The following is a 19,727-nucleotide window of genomic DNA, read 5'->3' as shown; positions in this document are numbered from 1 at the left end:
ACACCTTCATGAATAGTGAAACAGGAGTAAAGGACGATAGGATGTGCTCTCCACATCCGTCATGGTTTCCAGTTGCTTTAGAGATGCTTCTTATTCAATATTAGCTTACACGGCCCACAATAACAGCGCTAGCCATGGACTTCAAAGCCATTCACTGCTTTGATACTGTTGCTTTGAGATATACACCTAAATTCAGCTCAGTTCAATTACAGTATTTCCTTAGGTCTTGTTGAAGAGTGTCTCCTGATCATTTCAATCTTTTCACAGGTTTTGGTAGAGAACTTTTTGAATTATAATATACTTCTGAAAAAGATTTTTGAACTAAACTTAAAGGGTTAACTTAGTTCACCCAAAAATGCAAATTGTGAAAAATTTGCGCACAAAAAGAATTCTCGTCGCTTGATAAACTCAAGGTTGAGCCACTGTAGTCACTTGGACTATTTTAACAATGTCTTTATTAACTTTTCTGGACCGGCAGAATAAAATTACATAGGAGCCTATGAAGGAGTGAGCCAGCTCTCAGATTTCATCAAAAATATCTTAACATGTGTTTCGAAGATGAACAAAAGTCTTACGGGGTTGGAACAACATGAGGGTGAGTAATTACTGACAGAATTTTCATTTTTGGGTGAACTAACCCTTTTGACAATTGACACTTAGTTCTGTACCTTTTTGAACCTTGCGTGAGCACCGTTTAAAAAACGTATTAGGAACAACAATTATTAGTGAAAGAGATGAAAATTCTGAATGAAATTCTGACTAATAGAGCGAATGTCTAATAGGTGATAATCGTGGTTAGTTGATACATGGATATTAGATTACACACTATTTTAACTAAATAAATTAAACAAAACAATAAAAGCTAATATCAATCGTTTTATACAATTTAGGCATCGCGACATTATATTGTACTACATGAAAAAATAGATATTCATTTTGAGATTTGCTAAAGGTTACATTTTTTGTGTGTTTTTATAGATTACCTATAGAGTAAGTATTTTGGGGTCATTAAGATTAAAAATAATAATTTTATTCAGCAAGGATGCATGAAATTGATCAAAAGTGACAGTAACGACTTATGATGTTGCAAAAGATTTCTATTTCAAATAATACTGTGCTCTTGATAAAATAGAAAATATAATTTCTTAATAATTAGATGATTTGTACATGTAAAAGATAGAAGTCGATTCAGAATGCTGAAGTCTCTTTTACTATTAATGAGCATCTCAGCTGTGTGGTGGAGGCTCATAATACAAGGTTTGTAATGTTTCCTTTAATGTTTCACATTGTATTTCTGAGAAAAGAGTGTTGCTGTGGTAAAGACTCGTGGTAAAGTGCTTTATAACCCAACTTTAAAGGCCACAATTTCAAGCCAGTATCTCTGGAAGTGGCTGAAAATAAAACATAGTGAAGAAACTACAAACCCAGAAGGTTTCACCTGAAATGAGGTGGTTTTATATCACCATTTTCCCTTTTGGGTATGCCAAATAATCAGTCAATGGATGAGTGTGACATTTACAGGGCATTTACGTCCCCTTTTAGATGGCTCATAAATACCATGAGTGAGACTGATGGGGGAAAAGCAAGTGTCCTCACTAGTGGCTGAATTAACTCTATAATGGAAGAGCAGAGCATCAATACAACGAGCGATACTAAATATCTCACATTAGCAAAACAGATACGGTACAAACGGATTTACCCATTCAAACATGACAAAAATGAATCCATTATCAGCGGCTCCTACACTGGGCTACAGGTGTCAAACAATTCAGAGCTGGAACCGTTTAACTCTCACTGAAAAACAGACACAGCGAGAAGTCCTCAAGGCTCTCCAGAGGTCTGACTTACTGGTGAATGGCTTGAAGGAACTTGCGTTGATGTTTCCTGACTTTGGCGTGGTCCATCTTCCTCACCAGCTTGGTGTTTTTATAAATGAGCCACGTCTCCCTGAGAACATTAGCAGCTGTGTTTTTCACCTGTGGGAGAGAGTTAGCATTGTAGCATTCAGCACTCAGTTCTGCTGAGGCGTCCTGGGCCCTGATGTTTGAACGTGGCTTACTTGATTTGCATAATATGGTTTAGTATAGAGTGAACCTGGGATTTCTACTGGAATAGTTAGCTTGCTAGCAATCAAACAAGCTAACTAGCTGCTAGCAAGCTAACTAGAGTTAGCTAACTAGCTGCTCTTTTTAAAGCAATAAAAGTAAATGGGACAGGGGCTCAGGGACAGGAGCTGCAAAAATGTCAAAAAAAGCACCATAAAGGTTCACCAAGAACATCAGCTTTACCAGAATATAGCATATAGGAGACTGCTTGGGAAACCAGTTTTAAAACAATCCTTTTGGTAACACTGTAGAGTGTAACTGTCAGATTCCAGAAGTAAAAATCCCATTCGTTTTCTCCATAGGGGAACTGATTTTTAACGATAACTTTAAACCATTAAAAAGATAGATCTACTGTGACCTACTAAGTTTTTAATCAATTGTATATGCTTTTGTTGAATCCATCAGTATGGAAGCTTGTTTCCGCCACAGAATAAAACATTTTAAAAGATAATTGCGACTTTTTATCTCACAATTGCGAGTTTACATCTCGCAGTTCTGACTTTATTTCTCAGAATTGCGAGATATAAAGTCAGAATTGCGTGAAATAAAGTCGCAATTGCGTCTTATAAAGTCAGAATTCTGACTTTTTTTCTCGCAATTGCGACTTTATATCACGCAATTCTGACTTTATAATACGCAACTGGGAGATATAAAGTCAGAATTGCATGATATAAAGTCGCAATTGCATGTTATAAAGTCAGAATTGCATGATATAAAGTCGCAATTGCGTGTTATAAAGTCAGAATTGTGAGATATAAACTATTCTGAGGTAAAAAAAAAAGTCTGTCTTTTTTTTCTTAGAATTGGACTTTATATCTCACAATTGTGAGTTTATATCTCACAATTCTGAGAAAAGATGTCAGAATTGCGAGATATGAACTCGCAATTATGTGTTATAAAGTCAGAATTGCATGATATAAAGTCGCAATTGCGAGAAAAAAGTCAGAATTCTGACTTTATAAGACGCAATTGCGACTTTATTTCACGCAATTCTGACTTTATATCTCGCAGTTCTGACTTTATAACACGCAATTGTGACTTTATTTCATGCAATTCTGACTTTATAACATGCAATTGTGACTATTTCACGCAATTCTGACTTTATATCTCGCAATTCTGAGAAATAAAGTCAGAACTGCGAGATGTAAACTCGCAATTGTGAAATAAAAAGTCGCAATTATCTTTTAAAATGTTTTATTCTGTGGCGGAAACAAGCTTCCATACATCAGCCTGCATTACTCAAACTTTTTTTTTTTTCAATGATTATGTTCAACGTGGAAAAACTACATTACCCATGATTCTGCAATGATTCTGAATCGCGACAAACAAATCCTCTTCAAAGAACTTTTAAAGAACTCTTTAGCGTCCACCCACTCCCATGAGGCACTGCAAATGACAAGTCAGTTTCTCTATGGCTGCATCCGAAATCGCATACTTACCTACTATATAGTAGGCGAAAAACAGTATGTGACAAAAGAAGTATGTCTGAATTCACAGTACTCATAAAAGAGTAGGCAAAACTTACCTGGATGACCTACTACTTCCGGCGAGATTCTGAAGTGTGCATGAACACTTTACTATCCCATGAGGCCACAGGAGAGGATTTGTGAATGGCAGTGAAGCGACGCAACTGACGCTGGTAGATCACATGATAAATAATGACAACGAGGGGAATGTAGTATGTCCGGATTAAATTCATAATACACACATTCATACTATATAGAACATACTTTTTTAGTGAAGTAATTACTTATTCAAAATAAGTACCTACTCATTTCGGACACAGCCTATATTTCCTTATATTTGCAATGCTTCATGGGACTGTAGTTCTTTCCCTCATTAAAGCTGTAAAGTACACAGTCTTGTACTTTTGCCTTTTTTGCTTCAAATCAAAGTGTATATTGTTGTCATTCACCTCATAGCTGGTTGGTTTGGTTCATGGCTTATAACTTTTATACATTTTTATAAAAAATCTTTTTGAAATCCCTATGGGGAAAATACTTATGGAAGCAAGGCAGCTGGAAAAGTGGACGGCCACAGTTGCCCTCACATTAGGATTAATCCTCTGTTAGTTTAATTGACTAATCTTTCAATTTGGTCCAGAGAACTCAAAACTTTGATTTATATCTATAAATTCATGTTAAGAAGCTTATCCGGCTAACCAAGTAAGCCATGTTTGAAGAATGAAACCTTGAATATTTAGCATATTTCTTGACATGTCCAGCCTATTTCTCATATTTCTGTCAGGCCAAACATTATTACTGATGATTTTCTTCTCAAAAAGCTTATAAATCAACTATATATTGAATTTGTTTATTTTGAGCAGAGTGTCACATTAAATTAATTCACACATTTTGTTTATATTTAATGAATGCATCTTATTTTCCACTTTGCATAAGCTGGATATTATTTTCACAGGTTTGCGGGGATTAAGAATAAACTGTGACATAAGACGCCACAAAGCTAAGATTCGGGACTTACCCTTTTTGTCAGCTGGGTGTCCATCATAAAGTTATGTACATGTTTTTCGGCTTTGGTTAATTCCAGTTTTTTTGCGACCACAGCGACCACCAAAGCAGTGCATCCGGCACCCTGACAAAACAAACACCAGCCTTAAGCACTCAGTCAAAAACAAAAGGTGTGTTACGCAGATATACGCCACTTACCATGATGCCGGTGAGGAGACAGACCCCTTTCCCACAGTATGTATTAGGAACCATATCTCCATATCCAATCGTTAGAAAAGTTATTGAGATCAACCACATGGCTCCAAGGAAATTGCTGGTTACATCCATGTTGTCATGGTATCTAGTAAATGTTAAATGACATATTAGAAAAACAACTACAGTTACTATACATTGACTGACTTACTTGTAAGTTAATCAATCAGCCATGAAAATGTAGCTAATTTGTCTGGCATTATAGATGTAAGTAGTGTTGACTCCACTACAGAGTATTGGACATGCTGTTGTTGCTGTAAGCTAATACTTAATTGGCTAATTGAGAGATCTAGACTGTTGGGACACAATTGACTCAGTTTCCAAGGCTATTTAACTGCAGTTTAAAAGGTTTCGCAGCACACCGGTCTGCAACGTGAGAGATGTGATACTCCATAGGGTTTAACAGGCTGAGAAAAAGGCACAGTATCGTTTTTCTCTGAAATGATACATTTTGATACTTAGATCTCAGTTTGTAAAAATCACCAAGTAACTGTGAATTATTACAATTGTATATAATGAAACATGAATTCATGATAATTGTATAGTTAATATAGGAATATAAAAGGAAAAACTTGATATATTATTAATTTTCCCAAAAATCACCAAGTAACTGTGAATTACAATTTTTTGTACAAATATATATTAATATGTAATTGTGAGTGTGTATTCCAAAAAGGGCACCTATGTTATTCACAACATGATAATGATAATAATTGTAGTTAATATATATGTGTGTGTGTGTGTATAAAGTAAAACCTATTAACTGTGAATTATTACTACTGTACAATTGTATATAATGAATATGTATTATTTAATTATAATAATATTTAATAATATTTCAGTGTGTGTGTATATATATATATATATATATATATATATATATATATATATATATATATATATACATACACACACACAATTGATCTCATTTCTGAACTGAATTTATGAAGTCATGATCTGCATAACGATTAATCGCAACTAATCGTTTGCAGAATAAAAGTTTTTGTTTACATCATATGTGTGTGTACTGTAAAATAATTATGTATTTATAAATACACACACATGCATGTATATATTTAAAAAATATTTACGTTTATATACATTTTTATATTTAAATATAATTTATATTATATATAATTATAAATACTTAATATATAAATCGATTTTTGTGTGTGTGTGTGTGTGTAAAGTAAAACCTAGTAACTGTTAATTATTACTACTGTACAATTGTATATAATGAATATGTATTATTTAATTATAATAATATTTAATATTTCAGTGTGTATGTATATATATATATATATATATACACAAAATTGATCTAATTTCTGAACTGAATTTATGAAGTCATGATAATTAATTGTATAATATATATATATATATATATATATATATATATATATATATATATATATATATATATACACACACACACGCACACACACACACACACACACACACACACACACAATTATTTTCATACAATTTTACGTCTGACTTAAAGATCTTATCTTATCAAAATCTCCCCATGAAAACCGATTTTCATGAACTACTGTCAGAGCAACAAAGTGGTCCACCTTTCGCACGCCCTCACAGTCCAGGCGGCGATGATCCACAGAGAAATGGTGAACACCAGCAGCACTGTCCCGGGACATATAGTCATGAGGGTCTTCATGACAAAGCGTGTGTTGAAGTTTATCTTGTTGAGGGCACCGATACTGCGTGACGAAGCATCGGTAAAGAGTTTGCTATGCAGCAGCATGACGCGAGCAATGAGGTACAGACGGAGAAACATGGGAATGGACAGGATGATATCCACGTCGGCGTCCGTCTTGGAAGGGGCGTAAGAAAAGGCTAGCCGCGCCGTCCACGTGAAGGTGTAGTTGCCCGGGATGGGGTGTATGGCGCACACCAAGATCTCCAGACAGATGAAGAAGATGCGCTCGTAGGTCATGGCTATCCTCCAGTCGTCTGCGGCGTTGTCCACCATGAATAGCTATTTGGAGAAAAACATTTTTTAAAGCAAAGCTATAGAAGCAGGAAAAAAACAAAACCATTTCATGTTCCTCCAGAAATGTAAAACAGTATAGGGTAAGAAACTTAATTCAATTTAATTTTTAAATAATAATTATGTAATATAGAATTTTTTTAATAGAATTCTATGTAAATAAGTAAAAATATCTCAAATATTTTTGCACCTCAAGTAATTTTTTCTTTAGCAGCAAGGATTTATTCAGTGCACATCATTTCCCCCACTAGACTGTATTTACAACCTTGGCTTGTCAAGATTCTGCCAAGGTGCGTTGCTCAAAGGCTTCCCTCAGGTTTCTCTCCATTTGACCAGCGGCCCTGGAGCCACACTGCTTTTTTCTACTCTTGCTACATAGAATCTCCCTCTTTCCGCTTCTTCCCAATCCCATAAATATTTCCATAATATAAAAGTTTGCTTCTCAATAGTGCAAATTTCACTGTTAGCCATGGTTCCTCAAGTATTTTCCCATTTTCAAATAATTTTTAAATAATTAAAAAAAAATCTTTAAAATATTAAAACATCCCCTTCCTCTTGCAGCTCATCTCTTCTCTTCTCTGATGATGTGTTGACTGGCACGAGGGCGGGGCAACCTGTCACTCACATGAGATCCACCAATAGCAAACCACAACCATCCAATCAATTCTCCATGGACAAAATCAAGTCCCACCCTTCATTTGTTCTTGTTTGAGAAGCCGTTTCACTCAGATATAAGTCACAATAGAGAAGAACACACTATTAAGATTCGATATTGGCTCGTTAAAATGAAGATCGATCAAAATCATGTTTCAGCGCAGTCCTAGAATGAGAAGTCACTGCAAAATTATGTAATGAATCAAAAACAACAGTAAAATATAACACTATTCACTTGTAGTTACTGATTTTTTTACTCTAGGCTAAAACAATATATTTTAAGTTTATTGCAAAATATTTAGACATAAAAATATGTTCGAGGTTCGAAGGCCAGTTCACACTAACACAAATGCTTGGAATGAAGACTTGGTCAAATTTTTGAATGCACTTTTTAGTGCTGTCAAATCAAGTAATCACGATTAATCGCATCTAACATAAAAGTTTATGTTTATATAATATATGTGTGTATATATATTATTATATTTATATATATTTTTATACATATGTATGTGTGTGTGTGTATACACAGACCAATATATATAAAATTGTTCTTTTCCCGCCACTCCTTCCACTTCCACTCCTGTGGCCGTCCACAGGATATATACAGTATATACAGTATATGTGTGTATATGTGCATACACACACATATTCCAATTGATTAACACGGAGAAAAAACAAAGTCACACAGTATTTTCATGTTTTCAAACAGCCATTCAGATTTTTGTATTCCCTATGGTGTTTTTCCAATAACACCAAACACAAGAGTATAGAGACAAGAGAGTCGATATCTTCATCTCCTGTTCACTGTAGCTTAGGAAAATACTTTGTTTGTGAATGCCACCAAGTCCTAGTTTTATGTAGCAGCAGTGTCTCCAGGCACAAGACCAAAAGCACAACTCAGTTTAAGTCGCAGTGCAATGGAGAAGAAGGAAAATGGAAAACAGAGATTAGTACTCAATTGACGGCATGCTAATTTTCATATCAGACAGAACAGACGCATTAACTACCGTTCAATTCAAATTTAAAATGTTTACCGCACCAAACATTTGTGTTGGGAGTATGTAAACTCATTTACATCATTTGCAATGCTTCATGGGAATGGGCAGTCAGAAACTAATCTAAAGGCTGCCCCACACTAAAAGATTTCCACAAACATGATGATGAATAAGTCATAAATTTAACCGGTTTGTTCCTCTAGTCTAGTGTGTGTGGAGCGCCGCGATGTGATGCACAACACACACTAACAGATTCATCCACAAACAACCAGAGTCCCTGCTGAGAACACGGGAAATCTCACAAAATCTCTCGCGGTCAAAACGTGTAAACAAACACGGCGGATGACCAGCAAGAAGAAATAGTGATAATAGTGTTTGGACTGCTTTTTGCAGTAAACTTGCAGGAAGAAAAAAAAAAAGGTTTTGGATGAAGTCGTGGATATCGTTATGCTTCCATCTTCCATCAGCTCGCTTTCTGATTTGGTATCGTTTCGTTCCACGTGACAATCTACAGAGCACATTTGTCCTCGGGGTTCCCCACACAACAGGATTTCTGGTCGTAAATATTCAACATGTTGGATATTTACGATTTGAGATCAGTGTGGTCCCAATGATTCAATCACTCTTAACACATCTCACACAGGGCTGCCAACTTTTGAGTTCAGCTTGGAGTGACAATTATTAGGATCAAACTAGATTCAATTCGCTTCAATATCAAATAATTGGGATATATCGGGTACAGTACATATTAATTTTCTCAAATGCTGTAAACTATACAGGGAACCCTGTCAGCTGGTACTATAATATTAAAGGTAAAAAATAACGAATTAACTAATTTGTATACACTTGCATATAATGCAATTTTTATATAATAATAACGTAATATAATGCATATTTTTTCTAAATTCCCCTATCTGGAGTTTATTTGACTATCGAGTTTATGGTCACTGAATGGCTTTTCTGAGGTAAATGTAATGTACTTTACTTCAGTAAGCTGTATCTTTCAATATTCCTTCTGATGTTCATTCATTCATGTTTATTTCATGCTATAACTAGTAGTAAAGAGGAAGGGATGATCGGTTCACGTGCGCGAGGCGCTACAGTCATCTGTCACGCCACATTAAGGAGTGCCAAAACCACATTCATTGTTTGAATTTCATAATTAAATTGACACTTTGTTTCATATCAAAATAATAATTATAATAATAAACTATTCATATAACACTTTTCAGGCATAAAATGCAGTTCAAAGTGCTTTACATAAAAATGATATAGTTTAATATCAACAGCAACATCACATTCAATAAAAACATGTGCATCAAACATAAGAAATAAAATGAATAAAAAATAACCTGCTCTGTCTTGTCTGTCAGCGCGTTTTTACTGCGTGAGGATATGGAGGTGTTGCGTGAGAGAACAGTGTCAATTGAGTGCTTCTAACGCTGAATGTGTGAGAGTTGGCAGCCCTGCCTCACACCTCCACAGGAAAATCTGATAAGATACAGTAATCTGTAGAACCATCATGACAATCGGGACTTTACCTAGGATTGTCAGAAGGGGAGAATTGGGCCCAAAATCGACCCGATTACCTTGTAGTGTGTGGGTGCCTTAAAGGGATAGTTCACCCAAAAATGAAAATTATCCCATGATTTACTCATCCTCAAGCCATCCTAGGTATATATGACTTTCTTCTTTCAGCCAAACATAATCAGAGCGAGTTATATTTAAAACTGGCTCTTCTAAGCTTAAAATGGGAGTGAATATTAACTGAGATTTTGATGCCCAAAAAGCGCATCCATCCATCATAAAAGTGATCCATACTGCTCCAGGGGGTTAATAAAGGCCTTCTGAAGCGAAGCAATGCGTTTTTGTACGAAAAATATCCATATTTCTACCTTTAAAAACTACAATCACTGGCTTCCGTACACAAGTCTAGCTCTGTCGGAAGAGTGACCTCTGACCCGACGTATGACGCATAGATGAACGTGGAAGTGCAGAGGACAGAGCAAAACAAAACACCGGTCACGAAATAGAAGTCTAAATCAAGAATTTTTAAAGAGAAATGTTGGAGGAGCTTGAGTTTGTTGCCCAGCCCTATTTGTTTGAACCGCGAGAGTCGTCTACTCTCATCTAAGCTTAAACGCTACGCCTGCATCCTACGTCATACGCCAGAACTCAACTCTCGTGAACTCGTGAATGGACGTTACCGGAAGCTAGTGATTACGGATTAAGATATTTTTCTTACAAAAAAACGCATTGCTTCGCTTCAGAAGGACTTTATTAACCCCCTGGAGCAGTATGGATTACTTTTATGATGCATGGATTCACTTTTTGGGCTTCAAAATCACTAGTCACTATTCACTCCCATTATAAAGCTTGGAAGAGCCAGGATATTTTTTGATATAACTCAAGATTGTGTTTGGCTGAAGGAAGAAAGTCATATAAACCTAGGATGGCTTTTGGGTGAACTATCACTTTAATTGGTCGAGGTCTTTTCAGCATTATGGAGAGTGTAGTTCTTCACTAGGAATTCTTCAAAAATGAAGTTGAAATCACACTGATCTTGATACAGTAGGTCTGCCTTGAGGTTTGAAAGATTTATTTGTTATCGTCAAAAATCTGCTTCTCTTTTGAGATAGTGAATGGTATTTTACTTGCGGAAGCCGTCTGTTGCGCTCAACCGTCAGATCCCTGCCCACCCTGCCGTTCTGTGCCGATCATCTGCGGTTTCATCCTGTGCATTCAATCACCTCGAGGTACCCGACAGTCAACATCAGCGAGAGAGATTTCACCAGAGTGGTGCAGTCAGCACAATTCAAAGGCTTCGGCTGACAGATTTTATCCAACGAGACCGTGGCTATCTGATATGAGAAAAGGCGCAAATGATGAACCCCTGATGCAATATGTGCAAACGGTTTTCCTGCCTTCTCACAGCTCCAGGCTATTTCACGAGTAATGGGTTTATGCGGTGCGTAACTGAATTACTCTTTAATATGACTCTTGCTTGAGGCGTTAAGAGCTTGCTTCAGTGCTGTCCTGTGGTTTTCCCCTCGCGTAATATAGCACATGTATAAAACCTTAACGCTTGGACAGTTTAATCACATTTATGGTCACTTATTTACTCAACCTGGTTTGCTGGATCCACAGTATCTGGATCATCATGCAGGTGACGTTTGAATGAATCAAATAAAACCTGGCAAAAGAATAATGAAAATTTTATAATATAAACTGACACCCTGCCAAATAACCTTGATTTAGACTGAATTCCTAATCTCTAAATTCCTCATTAAGAAAAGCAGCACCACTTCTGGAGGCAAATGAGATTAATAGCCCGGATCATACGGTATATTCAGTGATAATACATTAAAACATTAATCTAAATGGCGCTTGACCGTACAAAAGGGTGTTGGAGTGAGTAGTCATTGGCACTTTGCTATGCTAGGATGTTCTGGCTGGTTGCTAAGTGGTTGCTAGGGCATTCTGTGTGGTTTCTAAGTGGTTGCTAGGCTGTTCTGTGAGGTTTCTAGCTAGCATTCCTTTCTTCAACAAACTGCATGATTTGAGGTATTGACTTTTTTTTTTTTTTACTGTACTTTACTTTTTACATTATATATATATTTAAATGTACTTGGCTACAAGTTGAAATGATGTTTACCCGATGAAATACACATTTTTTATAGCAAATACACATATTGAGATTGAATATTAAAAAAAAACTGGAAAATATTGAGATTGATGACTAGTGATAGTATAGGTGATAGAATAGGTGATAGTAACTCTTGCTTTAGCGATCATCACTAGAAAATTTTGAATCGTTCGCACAGAAAATAAACCCTTCACGCTTCAAAGCTTTTAGTATGTTTTTTTTAGCCCAAAGACTAATGACAAAATGAACATCTCCATTTTAGACCCTTGTAGTCCCACCTACACATGTTAGTCACATGAATCACACAGCCTCAAAATACGACACTAATCCCTCATATTCATACGACGCTCATGCAAACATAAAAACACACACTCCTACAGCATACTCCAATTCCAAAGTATCAAAAAAAACCATCAAAAACATGGGATGCTCCCAAACATAAAAATAGATCAAACCCAATCAAGTTTTGTTTTGGACATTCTCATCCACACTGACTCACGGAAGGCCAGAAGAAAGGGAGATTTTAGACCAGATAAGACACATCAACTGTCTTAAAAGGCCTGACAATTGCCAGAGATGCTGTAACATTAACCAGCCTGTCTGTTCGTTTAGGCTGTTGTTCGACTTTCCGTGCGAGTGTAACTTAGACAGCGAAACACAAGCTGCCTTTCTGAACGGTGACAGACGCTGTCTTACTCAAAACTTAGCAACAACAACAACAACCAACAAACCACATAGCCTGCACAAAGGATGATAAGCGTGAAGCTTTAATTTTGCTCATATGGGCAAAACATGTCGTCAGGTCACCGCTTTTAACTTGCTAGCTTCAAAACGGAGCAATTAAACATTTAAAATGGGTTAGGTAAGGAAACCTACTTGGTAGGTAAAACCAATTATGGTAATGGATGACCTGCAATACAATACTCAAGGGTGCTTCACCTTCAAGCATCCAATATTCCAACTGAGTGCTTGAGCAGGTAGTTATGGAAAAATGCTGAATTTGACAACAGAGGGGAAGGGGCACATGTAATGGCCTGGTTACAACAGCTAAGGGTCGAGCAGATAACCTCAACAAGTCCGAGAGCGTGACTGCGGCAGCTAACTCAACCAAGACAAAGCAGAAGTGCAAAAATATTGGAAAATAATCATGAAAATTATCATTTTAGATTTGTTCCTTTCTTTTTAGGGCTTTTGACACTACATTTTTTTCAATAACAATTATTTTAGGGTATGACATTTTTAATAGTGCTGCTTGCTTTACTTGTCATCACTAAAAATCTTGATTCATTCGCACAGGAAAAAAAACACTTCATGCCTCAAAGCTTTTAAAAAATAATCATGAAAACAATAATTGAGCAAAAAACGGCCAATTGTAGATTTATTCCCTTCTGTTAAAGCATGACGATGAATTTTAGTAAAACGAATTGGTATTCTGTAGGGGTTTTGAAAAATGTTTCTTTCTGAGAATTTTTTTTTTAATAGTTTCGCAATACCTAAGAATTTAAACTTAACATATATAATCATATAATATAATATTTTATTAATGTTATGTTTTTGCAGTAAAACAGCGTCAGAATCTTTAAGTTTGATTCATTTACATTTACAAACAGTCCATTTTCAATGTTTCAATACAGAACTCAACTCAATTTAATGATTCGCTTACATTGTCACGCAAAAACATTCATGTGGTACTTTTCATATATTCAAATGTTTATATATATATATATATATATATATATATATATATATACACACTGTATGAATATACATATAATGCTGATAAATATTACTGTTTAGTGCATATGGGGCCTAAATAAAAAAATATGATTTTTGCTTCTGTTTACTGAAAAACGTACCTTGATTATTTTTAAGTAACTGTTATTGTAATTTCTCGTTGTAATGTTCTTTGAATCACCCTTTTAAGTAATTTTAGAACAAATACACATCTACTGTTATACATTATATCTTTAATATATCTATAATATATAGTACATATATTTTTGTCAGTTAATATGTCATGTTTACACTGTTGCGTAGCTTTTATAATAGGAATTGTATCACTAGTAATGAAATAGAAATTGTTTGGCTAAACTGAACAGTTTAATTGTATATATTATAAAATGTACAATTAAATAATTTACAAATACATTATAAAACGATTTAGTCGAAGACTCGTCAATATTCAGTATTTATATAATTTTACTTTTGACGCATTTCTATTCTTGTATGAAAGGCTCAGGTAGATTTGTAGTGGTAGCTCCATCATCCCCGGTCTCCTCTAATACAGCATGAGATACAGCGCTCAGTGGAATGATGGATGCAAGGCTGACTTTGGCAGAGCATGTGGATTAATGAAAACCGCAATAAAAACGGCCTAAACTGATCAGCGCAATGCAAGGTCGATGGCTCTTCCGAAGCAACCGCACTCACTGTTGCCATACCAGACCTGAACTCTGTTAAAACACAAAGACAACAAAATAATCGATTAAACACGTGTCCATACAGGGCTCTTAGCTTGGTGCTTTGTGCTCCTGTTGACACTTCGCCTTGACAAGGGCACGGACAAAAGGTCGTCCGCCTTCGTGCTATCCGTCTGTCTAGTAGGCAGCAGGGGTTGGTTACTGGTTTCAGAAGAGCTCAATATAACTAATGGAGCATGGCTCAATATTTAATCTGTGTAATGTAGAGAAAGGGAACATATATCTTGTCGCTAAGAAAAGAAATCGCTCAGTCTCATTAGAGAATTAGGTAGAGAGGTTCAGCCCAATTACAAATTAATGCAATGGTTAATTTATGATATCAAAGTGGGTCCTAAGAGGCCACTTTTGCTAAGTAAATCCTCAGTTGTAGGTTGCTTTCAGCTTTCAAGTTTCTTTGAAGAAGGACCCGCATGCTTTCAGAGTTTGCATTTGTGTAATTGAACGGCGTCAGTAAACGATGACAGCTGTTGTTTTATTAAGTCAACGGTAACTCGATTGAACTCTGTGTGTCTAGCGATTCAAAATGTATAGAATAAAATAATATAATATAAAAGGCACTGGTCATGTCACATTAAATTAATTCAATTAAAAGTAAATAATCTTAATCCATACTGTAATTTCGCTCAGAGAAAACGCATGGAGGTTTCTTATTTTAATAAACTGTAACTCTCTTTATCATTTTAAATAAAAAAAATGTACATTATTAAATCCAATTATTAAGGGATTGTATATCCTATTCCTTTAAATGAATTTGAATGTACAGTAAATGTCTTCAAATGATAAATTTTTTTCAAATTTAATTTTTTATGTTAAAGGGGTCATGAACTGGCTTTTTTAATTTTTTTATATTGATGTCTGAGGTCAACTTATGACGTTCGCTTGGTTTTTACATTCAAAAACATCAAAATGAAAAAGTAATAGGTTATTTTCTACCCTGGTTTTGAGCCTAGCTCCTGAAACGCGGTTTTTATGAGCGTGACGCATTGAAGACTTAGAAGTAAACACCCACTGCTATGATTGGATAACAGTTTTGCATATTATAATGGGTTTCATGTAATGCGCGAATCGGTGGGCGGGGCTAAACAGGCAGTGTTGAAGTAGGCGTTGATCTTCTTCTGCGGAGGCGGGGTTTGATACCCTTTGATGTCATAGATCCCCACTTTGAAAAACCTGTCGTTCGCTGTGCCTGGTGTCAATAACAGCTTTTATTGGACTAACAAGGACGTTTTCAGTTCTGAAACTTACAGGATATTCTTATAGTATGATGACCTCTTATATGTCAAAAGCTCAAGGAAAATTTCTCAGTTCATCACCCCTTTAAAATGATAAAACCTTAAATTTCTCGGAGCTACGTTACCGTATATATATCAAGAGCTCCGATGCAAAGCCTCTAAAAGCCACCTCTGTCAAAAATGAGATATTAATATTGAGTGAATGCTCTCCACACTTAGTATACGTTCATCAAATACTTTCATTCAAACTCACTAAATCCCAGACTCAGCCCATTCAGAAATGCCGTTACTAAATGTATGATTTTTTAATGATAAAAACGTTAGACTGACTTAGAGAATTCCATCTGAAGTTTTCATATGCTCTAGAATTTTAAATAAAACAATTCAATTAAATCAGCAGATGTCTCAAATTAATTTAATAAAAAAAATAAAAAAAATACAGTTTAAATTAAATCAGCTGTTGTTTCAAATGAATCTAATAAAAACAAGAAGCTTCTAATTGAATCTCATAATATGCTGTAATCCAGCTCAGTGAAAACTCAGGGGTCAGCGGTGAAGGATGGATACGTGACACTCGGCAGTCGTCTCGGGTAGGGTTTAGTTGTCACAGAAAAAGGTAGTGCACATCCCCTATAGTGCATCAGCGCTGCTCACGTGCATTCATCACGTGTTTCTGCCCTATACGTCGTGTTAAACACACAAGTGATTTGTGGTTCAATTGCAGCTAACAATCATATATAACTGCTGCAAATGAAGGTTATTAGTTAAAAGAATGAAATACTTAGCCTATATTTCTTATCAATATGGCAATGATGTGCATGTATTTCTAATGGGTAAGGCCCCGGCTGGTACCTTCGGAAAGACATTTTTCAAGTAAAGCATTCCCATGATTGATGTCCCTCAGAGGCTTGTGGGCCCTAAATATTACAGAGCGCAACTGGCTCATGAATACACACTGTTATAATTCAACAGTGTGAAAAGTAATAAAACTGCTCAGGCATTTATGGTTGCAGAGCCAGGGCTCTTAATGGCTTTTTTTTTACGGGGGGGATTTGCATGCATATTACAAAACAGTGATTTTGTTTCATGTACACGTCACACAGACATGCAAACACACCTTATATATGCTTCTATATACACTGTGACAATTTTATGTGTGAGATTGAACTTCTAAAACAGAGCACAAGCATTATTGTATTAAAGGAACAGTACAACCCCGAAATTACATTTATGTCATTTATGTTGTTTCAAAGCCATATTTATTCATCCGTGAAATACATGGATTGGGCAAACCGATATAAATTTCTTCTGTGCTTGTATTTTCTAGGAATTGAACCCATGAGCTTGGTGTTACAGCCAGCATGTACTACTTTTTGGCAGCAGAAAATCAATCATTATCTACATCCATTTTATGGAAAAGAGCAGCTTAAACATTGTGACAAACATCTCCTTTTAGCGCTTCACGGAAAGACATAAAATAACATCAACATCAGGGTGAGTAAATGATGACGGGATTTCTATTTCTTTTTTAACACTAGCTCTATGAGAATACAAGATCCTATCCAGAAAGTTAAAAACTTAAGGTCCACTTTCTGCATCCTCTTCATCAGTGCCACAGAGGTCATCAGCCACAAGACTTTTTTAATGCCCAAGTTAGATCGTCTGGTTTTATTGTCATCATATTGCATCATTATTCTCATTCCTCTCAAGCCAACAACACCTAATTGCCTCCACATCAATGGCCACAGTGAGGAAATCTCAACATGGCTCTTTGACATCTCAGGTGGAAGGCTGTTCATCGCCTGCGGTCTTGGCAAATTCTAAGTTTTTCCATCCCTGTTGAAGGTCAATGTATTTTCTTCTTGTTTTGACTCCCAGTCCATCAAAAACCCTGAAGTCATGCTGGATCACACCGCAGAAACCGTCTAATTGAGCAACTTCACAAGTCAAATTTAAAGGGATAGATCTTGAAGAATATGGGTAACCAAACAGTAGATGGGCCACACTGACTTCCATAGGACGGAAAGAAAATACTATGCAAGTCAATCAACTGTTTGATTACCGACATCCTTCAAAATATCTTCTGTTGTGTTCAGAAGAAGAAAGAAACTCATACATGGAACAACCTGAGGGTGAGTAAATGATGACTGAATCGTAATTTTGAGGTGATCTATCATTTTATCTTTCTTAATGCCTTCTCCGGCATTAGTCATTGTCAACTACATTACGGCAAAAGGTTTGACTTTACCCGCAATGTGAGCTTTACAGGAATAATTCACTGGAAACTGAAAATTCTCTCTCACCCTTATGTTGCTCCAAACCTGTAAGTCTTTCTTCCTTCCGTGGAACGCACAAGGAGACGTTTTGAAGAATGGTCATGCTGTTCTTTTCCAATTAAAAGTGAATGGGGATGGATGCTGTGAAGCTCCAAAAATGACAAAAAGAGCGTACATAAAAGTAGTCCATATGATGTATATTCTCAATATTCGTATGATGTCAAACCTGGTGTCTTGATGCACAAATATACATACACGCACAACTAAGCTTTGATAGTAGTTGTATGGTACTTTAGTTATACTCTATGTAAAGAAGCAGCATGAACATTCCTCAAAATATCTTTTGTTCTGCTACAGAATAATTATATTATATTAAGGTGTGTAAATGATGATTTATTTTGTTTTAATTTTTGGGTCAATTGTCCAAAATGCTGCAGCCTGGTCACTATATGTCATGCCTTTGAACATGTGACACAAAAAAAAACTAAAACAAAAAAAAACACGCACACTATTAACTAATAGTTTCTCCGTTCTGCCAATAGCACTACAGTCTTGTTGGCACCATGTACTTACTGGCAGTACAAGCTTATTGGCGCTCCTTGGCCTTATCTAAGTGCCTAATTTATATATTTAGCCATTAACGCAAGTATCACTCAAAACCAATATATCCACTACGGTACGACAGCTACAGTTTCTTTATAAAAATTAATAAATAACATTCTCATCAACTAGTGAAATTTATAAATGGGCAATACCCCCCCCCCCCCCCCCCCCCCCCCCCCCAAAAAAAAACCTGTATGCAATATGCAAACATTCATATATATAATAATAAAAAGTCCTTATTTAAACCAAAAAAATAAATAAATAAAGCTTTTACGGAAATGAAATTCAAACCCCCGGCAATAAACATATGTTAATCAATGAAATTGACATGGCCCTCTGTGATTAAATCCTTTGGGCTGATCTGTCCATCCCACAAGAAATTAACAGTGATATTTCCCTATTGGAAAAGCCACACATGGTTTCACTTCATAATAAGCCTGTCCGATTCAACTTGAATGAGATATTTGTATAGTTTGAAAGTTGAATGAAATAATAATAAATGAATAAATCATTCCTACAGGGATCCCACACTTTTGACAACTGGATATGGTTGTTTAATAATGTTTAATAGCGATCATAAAGAGTGACTTTTATTATGTGAATTATTATTTAGTTAATTTATGATTTTAATATGATTTGTAATATCATTTGCTTATTAATGAATTAATTGTATTCATTTTAATTATTTTATTCATCTCCCAGGCCTACAAATCAGTTTTAAAATCCACTCAAATATCCTGGTTGAACTCTGAAAGCATGAACATGAAAGAACGAAAAAGAAAGAAGTGGAATAAATCTAATAAATCTTTGATGCCACATTTCCCTGGCTGCAGAGTATTTTAAGAAACATAACGGAGACTGTTCAGAAATTTACAGTATTTCATTCTCGTCAGCACAGGATAAATGGCATCATTTGTTATTAATGCATTACTTAATGCAAAGAAATGCATTACAGAGGAGATATAGATGCTGAATTGCATAAAGTTCACCAGTAATACAGTAATACAA

The 19,727-nt window shown here is 35.7% G+C and overlaps 1 protein-coding gene across 2 annotated transcripts in view; it reads right to left on the bottom strand.

Moving 5' to 3' along the window:
- The window catches only part of kcnn2 (potassium calcium-activated channel subfamily N member 2), a 37,811-nt gene that overhangs the window by 15,354 nt on the left and 2,730 nt on the right, over positions 1-19,727 (bottom strand). For both annotated transcript variants that reach the window (XM_084104620.1, XM_084104621.1), the window contains exons 3-6: positions 6,403-6,821; positions 4,772-4,913; positions 4,587-4,697; positions 1,849-1,976 (exon numbers count right to left, since the gene is read on the bottom strand). In XM_084104620.1, coding sequence (XP_083960746.1) covers positions 1,849-1,976; positions 4,587-4,697; positions 4,772-4,913; positions 6,403-6,821 — 800 coding nt within the window. The remainder of the gene's footprint in view (positions 1-1,848; positions 1,977-4,586; positions 4,698-4,771; positions 4,914-6,402; positions 6,822-19,727) is intronic.

Source organism: Abramis brama, assembly GCF_963993115.1.
Source record: "Abramis brama genome assembly, chromosome: 25".
NCBI classification, from domain to species: domain Eukaryota; kingdom Metazoa; phylum Chordata; class Actinopteri; order Cypriniformes; family Leuciscidae; genus Abramis; species Abramis brama.
Note: the sequence above shows the minus strand (reverse complement) of the source record. Positions and strands in the feature narration are given on the sequence as shown.